The sequence below is a fragment of the Sphaerulina musiva genome (genome assembly GCF_000320565.1).
Source record: "Sphaerulina musiva SO2202 unplaced genomic scaffold SEPMUscaffold_1, whole genome shotgun sequence".
In the NCBI taxonomy this organism is placed as follows: Eukaryota; Fungi; Ascomycota; class Dothideomycetes; order Mycosphaerellales; family Mycosphaerellaceae; genus Sphaerulina; species Sphaerulina musiva.
The window spans coordinates 224301-237420 of record NW_016017383.1 but is presented as its reverse complement, the minus strand read 5'-3'; the positions used below and the strand labels follow the sequence as shown (position 1 = coordinate 237420).

The following is a 13120-nucleotide window of genomic DNA, read 5'->3' as shown; positions in this document are numbered from 1 at the left end:
CTTCGGGAATCGAGAAGGACTTACGAAGGACTCTATATTCGCAACTTTGTTAGAGGGTTCGAGATTTCAGACTCGGAGGACTAGGAGCCTCGCCTGTTTCAAGAAGACGAAGAGGGATAGAAGAAAGGGTAGGAGGGTTGGTAGTAAGAATCAGACTATCTGATAGGTTGGCTCGCAGCCGGAAGTAGGCCTGCGAATTCTATTCGCTCAACCCCTGGTAGGGTAGCGTACTAGGATTCTGAAATTCCTACTTTCCCTCCTTTCAATTCCTACGTTCCCTCTCCTCTATCCTCTCGTAACGGATTCACGACGTCGGAGTCTGAAATACTATGTTTTCGTCTTCCTTTGCTTCCTCTCCAGGAGTCGGAAGCTCCCGATTCGAATCCTCCTCGCAGCTAGGAAGCTCTTCTGCTACCCCTACACGATCGAGCGCTCGCTTACGCCAACGATATAGTTCCGCGACGAACCTCCCACCGAGCCCAACACCAGGGGACCGCCGACGTAGAACAGAGGTTCGCAAGCGTCGTACAAGACGGCCGACTATAGTAGAAGAAGATCTAGATTCCTCTCTAGTACTCTCCGTTGAGCCGGACTATATCGGGGAGTAGGATATTAAGGCCAACTGCTGGCTATAGAGGTTCAAGTATAAGGAGAACTTTGAGAAGTGGTACGAGGTACGCTAGTGGAACTATACTGGGAAGCGGCTCAAAAAGCGGAACGGTCGTACTATGTTTGATCGGTCCCCAGTCACCTAGGGGAGTAAGTCTCGGACATCTTGGGTATAGGATTTCCTAGAGGAGGGAATGCTTCAAGAAGATGCAACACCCAAAGTCGTATATAGGTGCTGTGACGCTGTACTAAAACATCCTGTACTGAATACCGGTACAACGTCTGTCGAGAAGCATCTGGACTCCTCGAACTGCTAGGAGAAACAAGATGAGCGAGGGTTTACGAAGGAGATGTTTACAACCGCAAAGCATCGACAAGTAAGTACTGACTACCGACGACCAGACCTGCCGACCATGCCTGCCGACCATACCTGCCGACCATGTCTGCCGACCACGTCTGAGTGACTATACTGAAACTTCATCTCTAGACTGTAAGCAATCCGCGATGGACGAGGGACCTAGGCTATACACCGGACGATTTCCCGCGCTTATCCTTCGAGATGATTATCGACAATAGTCTGCCATTCCAGTTCTTTGAACGACCGTCAGTAAAACAGACTTATATAGCCCTACTCCCGGGACAGGTCGAGACAATTCAGTTCAAATCCGCCTCGACATACCGTAGGATGCTCGGTACTAAGGTTCAAGAGTCTGCTAAATCCCTTAAGACCCGTCTTACTAGTAGATTCAAGATAGCTATCGCGTGTAATGGCTAGCAATCCAGAGGTATAAAAACCTCATTCCTTACTATCCGGGTCTACTAGATTGACGACCACTAGGTCTGGTACGAAGGGATGCTTAGCTTTCTATATATTACTGGCCGTCATACTAGTAATCACCTTGCGGAGATACTATTCGAAATCTTACAAGAGTTCGAGATTGAGTGCCGATTGACTGCAATTACGTGCGACAATGCCTCGAACAATAAGACCCTACACAATACGATGTAAGACTACTTGCTTTACTCTTCCTACTTCCTTCTAATATTCTATAGTGTTTCAGCGATTAATACTTGTCAAGAGAGGTACGGTATAACGGCTGGGAGGCTAGCAACGAGCTTAGAGGAAGGTACGGAGAGCAGTCCCGACTCGGAGATAGGAGAGGATGAGGAGGAGGCAATCGCGGAGCATAATCGAGCTAGCCGTCCCGAGCGATTTCCCTGCTTTGCACATACTGCCCAGCTTCCCTTAAAGGCCTTTTTCGACCGCCTAGGGCTCTGTCCGACTAACGACCTTTCCGAATACTGGGATTACGAGAAAGATCGGCAGATATTACAGAGGAGGAGAAAACAGAGTAAGCAGATCAGCCGCCCTCAAGCTGATAGTATGCCTTACCTCCTTCTAAAGGTAAGATCAGTCTCTGCGGCCTATCGCCTGTTAACCTTCCTATTTTCAAAGTGTGGTCGGCTCTCGTGGTCGGCAATTATGGTCGGCACTCGAGATTCCCTTCGCTGATTTCGATCCCTAGATCCGGAAACTTTGCGTCTTTATCAACTCGAGCTCTCAAAGGTTCGAGCAGTTTATCGACCTGCAGAAAGAGATGCTTCAAAAGAAGGAGCCATTTGCAAAGCACCGTCGGTAGAATAGCGTTCAAGATCGGATCCTAAGGGTCGTTCAAGACGTAAAGACAAGGTAGTCCTCAACAACGTTAATGCTCGATCGCTTCAGCAGACTGCAAAGAGTTATCGAATCTTATATCGATCGACTCGACCTGAGTGAAGATATGGGTATCGATTCCGAAGAGTGGCAAAGGGTTGAGTACCTTATCGACCTTACGAAACCATTCGCAGCGGCGACAGCAACGATCGGAACAACGAAAGGTCCGACTATCTACCTTGTCCTCGTATACTACAACCAGCTTTTCGACATTCTAGAGGAGGCGATGAAGCGACTCAAGAATAAGAGGATACCTTAGAAGAAGGATGTATATCAGGCATACGAGGCTGCTTGGGCTAAGCTTGAGAAATATTATCGAGATACCTGGGATCGATTTGGCGATTACTACGGCATCAGTGTCCTCCTTACCCCCTGCCTTAAGCGGAAGTTCTGGGTACGCGATGACTTCGGGGATAAAAGCTACCGCGAGTATTACGAGGGTAAGCTAAGAACAGAGTAGGAGAAGAGCTATCGTCCATTATCGAGCACTTCTACCTACGAGTCACGTAGTAGAAGTGGTCGGTATAAGGGCCAGATCGACTTTACTCTTGGTAGGAGTGCAGAGTCTTCTCAAACTCAACGACGTAGCACTCGTAAGGGTAACGAGCTTGCCGACTATCTGGACGCCAATATGGATAAAGGGGATCTATTCGAGGTACTGAAGATATGGTCTTCGCTTGAGCCTAAGTACCCTACTCTCGTACTAATGGCGCGGGATATTCTCTATATTCCTGCGGCCGGAGTTGGGTGTGAGCGCGATTTCAGTATCGCTCGACACCAAAGTCGTTTCAATCGCCAATACTCCGCATCAACATTCTCTGAACTAATAGTATCCCGTTTCCGCTACCGCGACGATGAGTACGATGCCAGAGTTCTTATCGCCCACGAGGCTACAGAGGCTGCTCAAGCGCTTCTTAGTACTCTAACTTCACAGGAGATCCTAAGTGAAGACCGAGAGCAGACAAAAGATCTTATGGAACGGATCAGTAACTTGGATGCAATTAGCGATAATGAGGGAGATAGGGTAGAGGAGCCAAGGCGATCGGTACGCCTAAGCTTCAAGCTTACGCAAGAGTGCCTCCGGGATGCTACGAGACGATTATAGCGAGCTTGGTTTGAGCTTGTATAAAGTTTACCTGCCGACCATATTTGCCGACTATAGTACTCAAGTTTCAAAATATCACAAGCTGTAATCTAGCGTATATATTCTTCTATATTTATTCATTCGATCTGACTACTCTCTTTCTCCTCTTATCTATATCGGGCTTATATACAGTTTCTTTTCTAATACCTAGTTCAAATAACTTGCTCTTAGGGCACTCGGTTTCTAGGCTTTTTCTTTCTGTTTACGAAAAATCAATACCCAATGGGTACGCAATACCCACTGGGTATCGTAATACCCACTAGGTTTGTACCTAACCCGATGGGTTGGGTTTACCCAGCTAAATACCCATACCCATTGGGTATTGCCAATACCCAACCCACCCTACATACCCACCAGGGTAGGTTGTACCTATGATGAGGCCTAAACCTATTGAAATATTCTATCTCTATAGCGATACTACTACGTACTCCCGACTACTATCTACGGAATTCGCGACGCGACTATAAGCAAACATTCTTAGCGACGCTTCGCGATAGCGCGAACATAAGAGGGAATTTGTATACAATGTTTACTAATACTAAGGTATAGACATTCCGTAGGTATACGCTAGCTCTACGTAGTACCTAGGTAAGAGCAGACGTCTACCCCCGTTCGTAGGGCGAATACGTAGGGGACTAATAACCTATCGCTACTAGGGATATTAGCCCTAAGAGGGGGCGTCTATAATACGCTAGGGCAGAGAAGCCCTAGCGAACCCCCGGCGAGGCGGGCGGGGCGTGCCGCGCGGGACGGGAAGCCTTCGCGGACCCCCGGCGATCCGGTATAGAAGGGATGCCCTACCGATCGGAGACGTTCTAAATTAAGAGGGTTCCTAAGGGAACCGGTTATCGGCTGCTGCCTAAGAGGAGGCGGTGCTAGTAGCGAGGAGTAGACAATAGAATAGCTTGTATATATAGCGAGGGCCCTCCTCTAGGAAGGAAGGGTAGAGTTATTGTGCCTTAGATAGTAAGCTGTATATTGTTTATACCTTTTATACCTCGGACCTCTATTACGTATACCCTTACGCTTATAGAACTATTATAGCACCGCGGCTACGTCCGACGTAGATTCCGTATTCACTGCTTGCCGAGAGCCGTATACCGGCCGTCCGCGAGTTTATCGATACTATAGATCTACGCTATTACGAGTATCTACGTACCGGCGAGATATTCCGAAATCCGGACTATTATAAGGCTAGGCTACAGGATTACGCGTTTAGTAAAGGGTTTGCGGTTGTCTGTACGTCTAGTAACATAATCCGAGCTATATATAAGTACATTTACTATAGAACTACTACTAGAAACTTTAACGGCTTCGACGATTATATAGGCGACAATAGCGACGATAAAGAGTTACTCAATCTACGCGTTCGTAACGCGAGGAATATACGATAGAGAGGGTACGGTTAGAACTACCGGCTAAGTTACGTATAAGTAAGGCAAGGCACGACAATTAAAGAGTAGTAGCTAACTGTAAATTCACTCGACTACTTGTACGAATTAGCGCTAAATCCGTCCGTTTACGCAGTTTACGAGACACGTATACCTAGGTTCGGTAAAGCCGTAGCGTAGGCCGCGTAGTATCGACTTACGAACGAATTATACAGTACTATATACCGACAGCTCTCGTTATACAAACTCCGACTCAATTGCAAGCGTTACTATAACCTAGCTAAGGGTAACAACTTCCGCGGTGCCGGTAACGCCGAGACTATTATTAACGCGCTGCTCGGTATACTCGTTACGCTCGGATTCGAATATAAGGGCCGTTAGTTATTTACTACTAATCTATAGACTAGTAGTACTACGCGGGTATTACTTAAGCAGCTTGTTTACTAGTAGCTATATATAGCGCGCTTTACTACGCGATTCGTACCGGACTATAGCTTCTAGATAGACGCTACGTTTAGTACCAATCGTACCGGTCTATTACTAGGGGTATTTATAGGGATTACTAATACCGGACGGTTATTTCCGATATATTATTTACTAATAAAGTTAGAGAGTAAGGATAATTAGCTGTTTATGCTACTTGCCGTATTCAACAACTATCTACGTAACTATCGACTTAATAAAGTAATTGTCTTAGATACTAGGGCTAGCCTAATTGCGGCTATTCCGGAGTTACTATTTTAGCGCTATATTCAGCAATTCTATTAATAGCACGCTGCTTAAAACCTTTACAAGCGTATCGATAAGGGTACCGTACGCGTAGTACGTACCGAGGCCGCCGACAGTAAGGTACGCTAGGCTACTATTATAGCTACTAACGACGAACCGACCGTACCGACCGAATCTACTATACGAATTAACGCGCTAAGACGTACGCGAGCTCGTAAACTAGGCTATAGCGCCGAGTAGAAGACGGAACTGAAAGCGCTTATATAGCTATAGCTGCAAGCGGATATAGCCGAAGCCGCCGATAAACTCGAGGCGGCTATTATCGACAGAATAACAGCGGAGGATGCCGAGTACTTCTGTAATACGTACGTCGTTATTAAGTAGCGACTAGTTACGTATTATGTTAAGCATTTACCGAATAATAGAGCTCGCTCGTTATAGCGCGCAGAACGCGGCAACCGCGGCGTTAAGGGGTATCTGCCGCTGTACTTGTTACTAGAATAGTGCGTTAAGGGTATTAAGCAATATCTAGATAAGCTGTTTAATAATTTAGAACGATTAGAGGAAAATACGTATACTAGCTTACTACTATAGGCCGTAGCGGCTAATAATCTCGGTTACTTTGTACAACTTAATAGCTAAGTTACGATATAGACAATCGACAGGTTACTAGCTTTATAGTATAACGCTCTCGGCATTAAACGTACGGTAGACAAGGCTAATTATACGCGCTCGGCAGTAACGGCAGAGCTATATCTAGTACGCGATTACTATACGGAATATAGGGAAGTTAAACAATATAGCTTGCTATATAGCTATATACTGTTACCTACGGTAATTAAGCGGAAGGTAATAGCTCGTAGTCTACTATACCCCTATTACTTTGCGAGCAATCGTTTAGTTTACGCTAGTAACGCCGTATAGTAGACGCTAAAATAGCAGAATTAATACGACGCCGCGACGGATAGACTACAAGAGTTATTACCGTAACGCGCGGACAGTTATAATTGTATACAGGCTTCTATACTACGCTAGTTAAGTTACTTACTATTACTGCGAGCCGCGGACTATAACTCCTACGCAGACAAGCTCGAAGCCTTCGAAGCCGTCTATTTAAGCGGCCTATAGGCTACTTAAAGTAACCGTTCTAAACCGGAGGAAATACTATTTACGGTACCTACGAAACTAGCTTAGCATCTACTACTGCCGAGGCTGCCGAAGCGCGGCAATAAGACGACTAATAGGCTTATAACGAGTACAGAGGTAGCTAGTAAAGATATAGAATCAGCCGAGAAGGCTACTACCGTTGCTTTACGCGCCAAATTCGCGGCTTAGCAGCGTGCTATTAACGTACTACAGACAGTCGAACGTAACGAGACAGCCGAGGTTAATACTAAGCTAGCGGCGCGTAGCCGTAGCCGTAGACGCGGCCGTAGACGTAGACGGCCGTACGGACGCGGCTATAGTATTATACGTAGTAAATCTAATGGTTTAGGGTTAGGTAACGATCGTACAGTCGAGACTAACGACTTGGCGTTAGGTAACGGTCGTATAGTCGATAGTAACGCGGCTAGAGGTCGTTAAATGCGTAATGTAGGGCGTAAAGTAGTAGATTATACAGTGTTGAACGGTGCTTTGTGTAGGTAGGTAGTTAATATATATGTATTGTAGCAGTAAGTAATGTTCAACCGGAACTACGTTAATCCGCGCCGAGGCTTAGTCATTCCGAGTGTCCTTTGAAAGTGTCCTGCTCCTTGACTCTTGCCAACCCGAAACCTTGAGGCCAACTTCAAAAGTCATGCTGACGATAACTTCGAAGATGTATGGCTTCCGAAGCAAATGCTACCGTAAATCTCAAGGTCTTATCCTTGAGGACGATCTCCAAACATGAACTAGCTTACCAGCTGAGCAAAACGTATCGGACCCCAAGTGATTATTTCTCTCTCTATCTCTCTCGCTGGCTATAGCGACGGATCGATCTCCTGTCGAAATCGTGCGAAAAATCTCTTGCGGGTCTATGGACCGACCCTTTCTATCTCTCTCTGTCCCTCTCTTTTATTTTTCCCTCCTACCATCGACTAATCAGCTTCGGATCGCAGGAATCCGAAATCTGGACATGAGCTAGTGTACCACGAATCAAGACGTATCATAGCAAATATGTGATCAACCCGTTCACCTGAAGAAGCGGAGAGTCCATTGCATAGACTTCTCCTCGGTTTCTTGTTGGCTCAACTCATGTGGAACCCACTAGCGGTCGTTCGAAGGAGGGGTTTCGTCATGATAGAGGAATGAGTATCAAGAATCAACAAAAAAGCTCGCAGAGGATTGGGAGATTGAGTTGGCTGGGCTACCTACCTTATTAGCTTTGTTGCTCCTCTTGGCGCATAATAATTTTTTGGGGAGGGAGGGTAACCAGAACTGACAACGCAGATCTTCACAGTTGCAAATCGATCGTAGGTAATTTCATGATACAAAAAGTTAGGTAAATTATGTTGATCCGAAACCCACCAGAAAACTACACGTACGTTAATACACTACACGGCGCTAAGAGAGAACATGAGCTGGCGTCTCTTGGAACTTCTAGATTTCGTGGATTCGGAGATGTGAGGTGAGGTGACTCGTCCCTTTGTATCATGATGGAGACGCCAGTTTTGCACTTCCCAAAATCATGTAGTGATTATCGACGACGAAGTCTCCTGAATGAGTGGTAAGTACGTCTCCTAAGTTCAGAAGTTTAATGGGCAGAGCGTGGAGGTATTTGCTTGTGGCGTTGCATTGATGCTTTGGAGTCTCATAGCAAAATACCCCTCTCTGGATATCGAGACGACTGCACTGGAATGCTCCCATAATAACAAGTACTGTATCTCCTCTGCACGCCAAGAATCATCTGTCAAGTTGATAATACATTCTAACAACGACTACGTCATGACAACAACAAAGAGGAATGCTCAGAACGGTCCTTTATTGTGATGCTCCCTCGCAGAGTCTCATTATCCCTTTCTCCAGCCTTCAATTCAAGAAGTAGAAGTACCTGTCTATCGTCATCAACAACCACGATGCCCAAAGAACCCGCCGTACGCAAGCGTACAACTCGCGAAAACCCCATCAGCAAGCCCGAAAAGTCAGAAGCACCAGCGAAACCATCATCGAAAAAGTCCGGCCGTGATTCGCATCTTTACACCGATGACAACCCCAAAACGACCATTCATGGCACAGGCTTCAAAGATGAAGAAGCCGCAAGACGGACTCTCAAACTCATCGAAAATCGCTCATTGATATATCAATTTCAAACTGTCAACGTAAGATTTCCCCCCTTTTCCCTTTCGTCTTCATACAAACAGACTTAACAAATCAATCCCACCCGTCCTTGAATAATCCAACTAAGAATTCATCACAAAATACGTACAGACAATGTACAATCGAGCCAAACACCACCCGTCCATGAAAAAAGCCGCATCATCACCATCATCATCCACCCAAAACATCCAATCCGCCATGTCAATTTTCCGCACATGGTTAGACACCACCTATCCCACCTTGCAAACCTCTCTTCGAGCTCAAGGTTTCAAACCTTTACTTTCCAAATCTGTAGTAAACATCTATCTTTCTCAAATCCAAGCCGCATCGACATCGTCATCCCCACCACCAAGTAACAACAGCAACAGTAAAACTCAATGTGATAATCACGATAATAAAAATAAGCACATCGCCTCAGCATTTGCAGAAATCTACACAAATCTCCCCAGAGGGAAAAAACTCGGAAATGTCTTGGTGGATGAATCTCAGCCCGGCGAGGCAGATTGGGAAATTAGGAGATATCAGGCTTTGGATCGGATTGTGCCTGAGGGGATGGAGATGGAAGAAGAAAAAGAAGAAAAAGAAGAAAAAGAAGAAGGAGAAGAAAAAGAAAAGAGGAGGAGCTGGAAGGAATTGTTGTGGGATGAAGAGGGAAAAGTTTCAGAGTTGCATTTGAGTATGATTGCGTGGGCGTGGAGTCCTGTTTCGGAGAGGAAGTTGGTTGCTGCTGCTTCTGCTGCTGCTTCAAAATAGCGCGGGCAGGGAGGGTATTGGAATGGTGGTGGTTTTACAAAGGTTATAGAGCTCGGTCGGTGTATGTGTGTGGGCTCCCAGCACCTCTTAGAGATACAGACTCGTTCATTTGGGTTTGCTGTTGACCTTGCTCTGTTATATAGCGCCGGCATGGTCCACAAAAGGATTCCATACTTCCTTTGGTCGCGCCTGGATGACTCGGGACAGAGTGCCATCAAGCAAGATTAGATGATTTTACAGTGGCAATCACTTTCACAGCGTGGTTGTCATGGTGCCCATCATTCATTTATCCTCTTCAGATTTAGGCTTCGCCTCGTCCTCCATCATCGTCTTGCGACTCTCCTACAATCAACCGTTAGCCGCATTTTCGCGTGACTGCAACAGATGAGTACTTCTTACCATAGTCAAGTACAGATTTGTAGATGCCGAGGACAAAGTGGTGGTAATGCTGGCGCTCAGTCCTTGCAGCATAGCAACCAGTTGACCTCTCAGACCGTCCAGTCCTCCTTGGATGCCACCAACCCATCGGGCGCCCTCCATATCAAAGGCCTTGCCTTCCACTCTTGCTCCCAACAACATCAACTTTTGCAGCCCGTTTTGCACAGCGGGCTCATAGTAACTAGGATTCGTCCTCCTCTTTGGCGCCGGAAAGTCTGGATTAGGGGCAAGGATAGACAAAGCTACCTTCAAGTGCTGAGGCGAAACAGCAGGTATCGTGAGCAGAGCCAGTGGCCCTGAAAGCAGAGGTTCTAGTCCGTGCTGCTTCGGATTCTTCTTGGCTGCTTTCCACGCGTATCGCGACAACCCATGCACATGCTTCAGCTTGGACGCGCCCCCCAAGGCCTCGTTCGATGCAGCGGGCTGTGACTCGTCTGCACCGACAGGCTCGAACTTGGGGTTCCAGAACTCCACGACCTTGAGAGCAGAAGCGAAGATGCCCGTCTGCACGACTTGTAGCTTCGCCTCTGATCCTGCAAAATCGCTATTGCCCGTCTTGGCCAGCTCCTCGTCCACCTTCCGCAGAGCGGCGGCCAACTCTCTCCTGATACCAGTGAACTCGACGGCCTTGAGGTTGTTGTGCTGGAAGATGAGCATGATCGGCGAGGCGCGCAACAGCGACTGATATTGGCGATGCAGCTGCGATTTCCGGAACTCGGGTGGCTTATGTGACGGCGGCTGCACTGAAGGATATCGCATCACTGGAGGAGCAGGTCCTCTGCCGGCCTCGATGGGTGCGGCGGGCGTTGTCGGTATAGCATTGGCTGCGATGGAGGCATGTCTGCACTGCCGGCACACATAAGAAGCTGGTGTTGAAGAGACTGTCGTCGTCGTCGCCGGCGTCGTCGATGCTGATCGCAGCGTCCGCGCAGGGAGTCGTATTCGAGGAGGCATTGGATCGGTGAGGTGGTGCTATAGAAGCAGGACAGGAAATGTGATGAATGATCCCATCCGTCGGGGGCATGGACCAATCGAGTCGCGGACGTGTAGAACTTAAGGTTCTTCTATTACGCCTTGGCAAAATTCTCGATATTAATGCTGGCATACCGCGGAAGAGTCATTGACAACACAAAAACAACAATTTGAGAAAACCACAGGTGAATCGAATCGGATTCTCACTGAAGAAGTCGTGATAATCAACGAAAGGGCAAGATTCGCTGCATATTCACCAAGACTCCATCGTATCAACATGGCGACTGACCAGACGGGTTTCGTGTCCATATCACAATTGCTCAAGCGACTATCGACATTGGAGCAAGCGAGGAAGGTCTCGGCAGAAGAAATCGCAGCTGCAGTCGCCCTCATCTTCACCAATAGCCTCTCACCGGTCCAATTCGGAGTTTTGCTCTGGGCATTGCATACCACAAATCTCGACCACCAAGCCGAAGTGCTGGCAGCATGTGCCAAATCCATGCGAGGAGCTGCTGCTCAGATTGACGCTACGGAACTGAAAGAGGTCATTTCCAGACGTAAACGGCCAGAGGGGACGTACGCGGGCGGTCTGGTGAGATGATGGCGCGAACAGCAGTTTTCTCCACAACTAATTCCAGTCAAAGTGCGACATTGTAGGCACAGGAGGCGACGGCCACAATACCTACAACGTATCCACCACCGCCTCGATCATCTCCTCGGCGATTCTCATGATGGCTAAGCACGGCAACAACTCTTCGACTTCACTATCGGGCTCTGCAGATCTGCTGCAACATGCACCTCGACCACCCATCATCGCGGCCACCACAGCAGAAAATCTCCCACGCATCTACGAGAAGACCAACTACGCCTTCTTATATGCTCGAGAATGGCACCCGGGAATGAAGTACGGAGCTGCAGTCCGTCGAGAAGTCCCTGTCCGCACAGTCTTCAACCTACTCGGCCCACTCGCCAACCCGGTCCACGATTCGGGTCTGGTCGAATGTCGAATCCTCGGAGTCGCTCGCAAAGACATTGGCACCAATTTTGCAGAAGCCTTGCGACTGAGCGGTGCACGCAAAGCGCTCGTCGTCTGCGGCGATGAAAATCTCGACGAACTATCGTGTGCTGGCATCACGCATTGCTGGTTGATCCATGGGGAACCAGCAGGAGGTCCAGTGGATATCACTTCCTTTGAGATCGCACCCGAGGACTTCGGGTTGCCGCGCCATCCTCTGGAAGACGTGCATGGTGGAAAAGGACCGGGCGAAAACGCGGAGATTTTGATGCAGATTCTGAAAGGGGAGAGACCCGATGATGACCCGGTCTTGCATTTCGTGTTGCTCAACACTGCGGCTCTGATTACTCTGTCGGGTGTCTGCGAGGCGGATACCAGCAACATGGGTAATGGAGACGACGGTCAAGTCATTCCGGATAGAGGTCCGGGAGGGTTGCGTTGGAAAGAGGGTCTTCGACGTGCGAAGTGGTGTGTCAAGAGCGGCGAGGCGTTGAAGCAGTGGCAGGCTTTCGTGGAAATTACGAATGAGCTGTCTCCGTCGTCGTCGTAGTCGCCATCGCTGCCGTCTTGAGCATACTTTACTGTAGCTCCTATTGTGTTGCGACCTACGTCTTTCTGGCTGCAAGGCTAGAGAGGATGTGCATGGCGCTGCATCGAATAGTGAACTCCACTGCCGCTGCCATCACGGAAGATGGAATTAGGTGAACTTAGAGCGTCCACTGCTGCTGACTGCCACAGCGCAGTCTAGAATGGCAGGTCGGCGGTGGCGCGCACAGTCAGTAAAAGCGATACTGGCGGCTATCCAGTTGCTGTTCACTGGCTACATGTACAGTAGTACTAAAGCATATATATATCATCGTGTCATGAACGTCCACATTTTGTGCTTGTGAGCGTGTGTAGGTATACATAAACCTTATCGCCACGCGTTGTCTGTGATATGAGAGACGTTGGAGTTCTCGCACATGACTGGCCAATTAGTCGACTAGGAGGTGCATGTAGGTACGTACCTAAATACAGTTAAAAGCGTGAGGTGGGCAGCCCCCCGTCCCCCGTGTCAT

General features: G+C 47.9%; 2 protein-coding genes across 2 annotated transcripts; one reads left to right on the top strand and one right to left on the bottom strand.

The window, feature by feature from the left end:
• Positions 1-9529: 9529 nt before the first annotated feature.
• Positions 9530-11039, bottom strand: SEPMUDRAFT_145553 (uncharacterized protein). The gene is made up of 2 exons (XM_016903127.1): positions 10037-11039; positions 9530-9979 (listed from the first exon to the last, which is right to left on the bottom strand). Exons 1-2 carry the CDS (start codon positions 11027-11029, stop codon positions 9920-9922), a joined length of 1053 nt encoding a protein of 350 aa, XP_016764383.1. The 5' UTR covers positions 11030-11039; the 3' UTR covers positions 9530-9919.
• A 152-nt stretch (positions 11040-11191) lies between these two features.
• Positions 11192-12933, top strand: SEPMUDRAFT_145552 (anthranilate phosphoribosyltransferase). The gene is made up of 2 exons (XM_016903126.1): positions 11192-11639; positions 11692-12933. Exons 1-2 carry the CDS (start codon positions 11325-11327, stop codon positions 12610-12612), a joined length of 1236 nt encoding a protein of 411 aa, XP_016764382.1. The 5' UTR covers positions 11192-11324; the 3' UTR covers positions 12613-12933.
• Positions 12934-13120: the final 187 nt, after the last annotated feature.

Bases quoted from the DNA above. Each gene is read 5' to 3' on its own strand.
- SEPMUDRAFT_145553 (XM_016903127.1), bottom strand. From the start codon at position 11,029: ATGCCTCCTCGAATACGACTCCCTGCGCGGACGCTGCGATCAGCATCG. The intron at 9,980-10,036 runs GTAAGAAGTACT...GGTTGATTGTAG, and splicing joins CAAATCTGTACTTGACTATG to GAGAGTCGCAAGACGATGAT.
- SEPMUDRAFT_145552 (XM_016903126.1), top strand. From the start codon at position 11,325: ATGGCGACTGACCAGACGGGTTTCGTGTCCATATCACAATTGCTCAAG. The intron at 11,640-11,691 runs GTGAGATGATGG...TTCCAGTCAAAG, and splicing joins GGACGTACGCGGGCGGTCTG to TGCGACATTGTAGGCACAGG.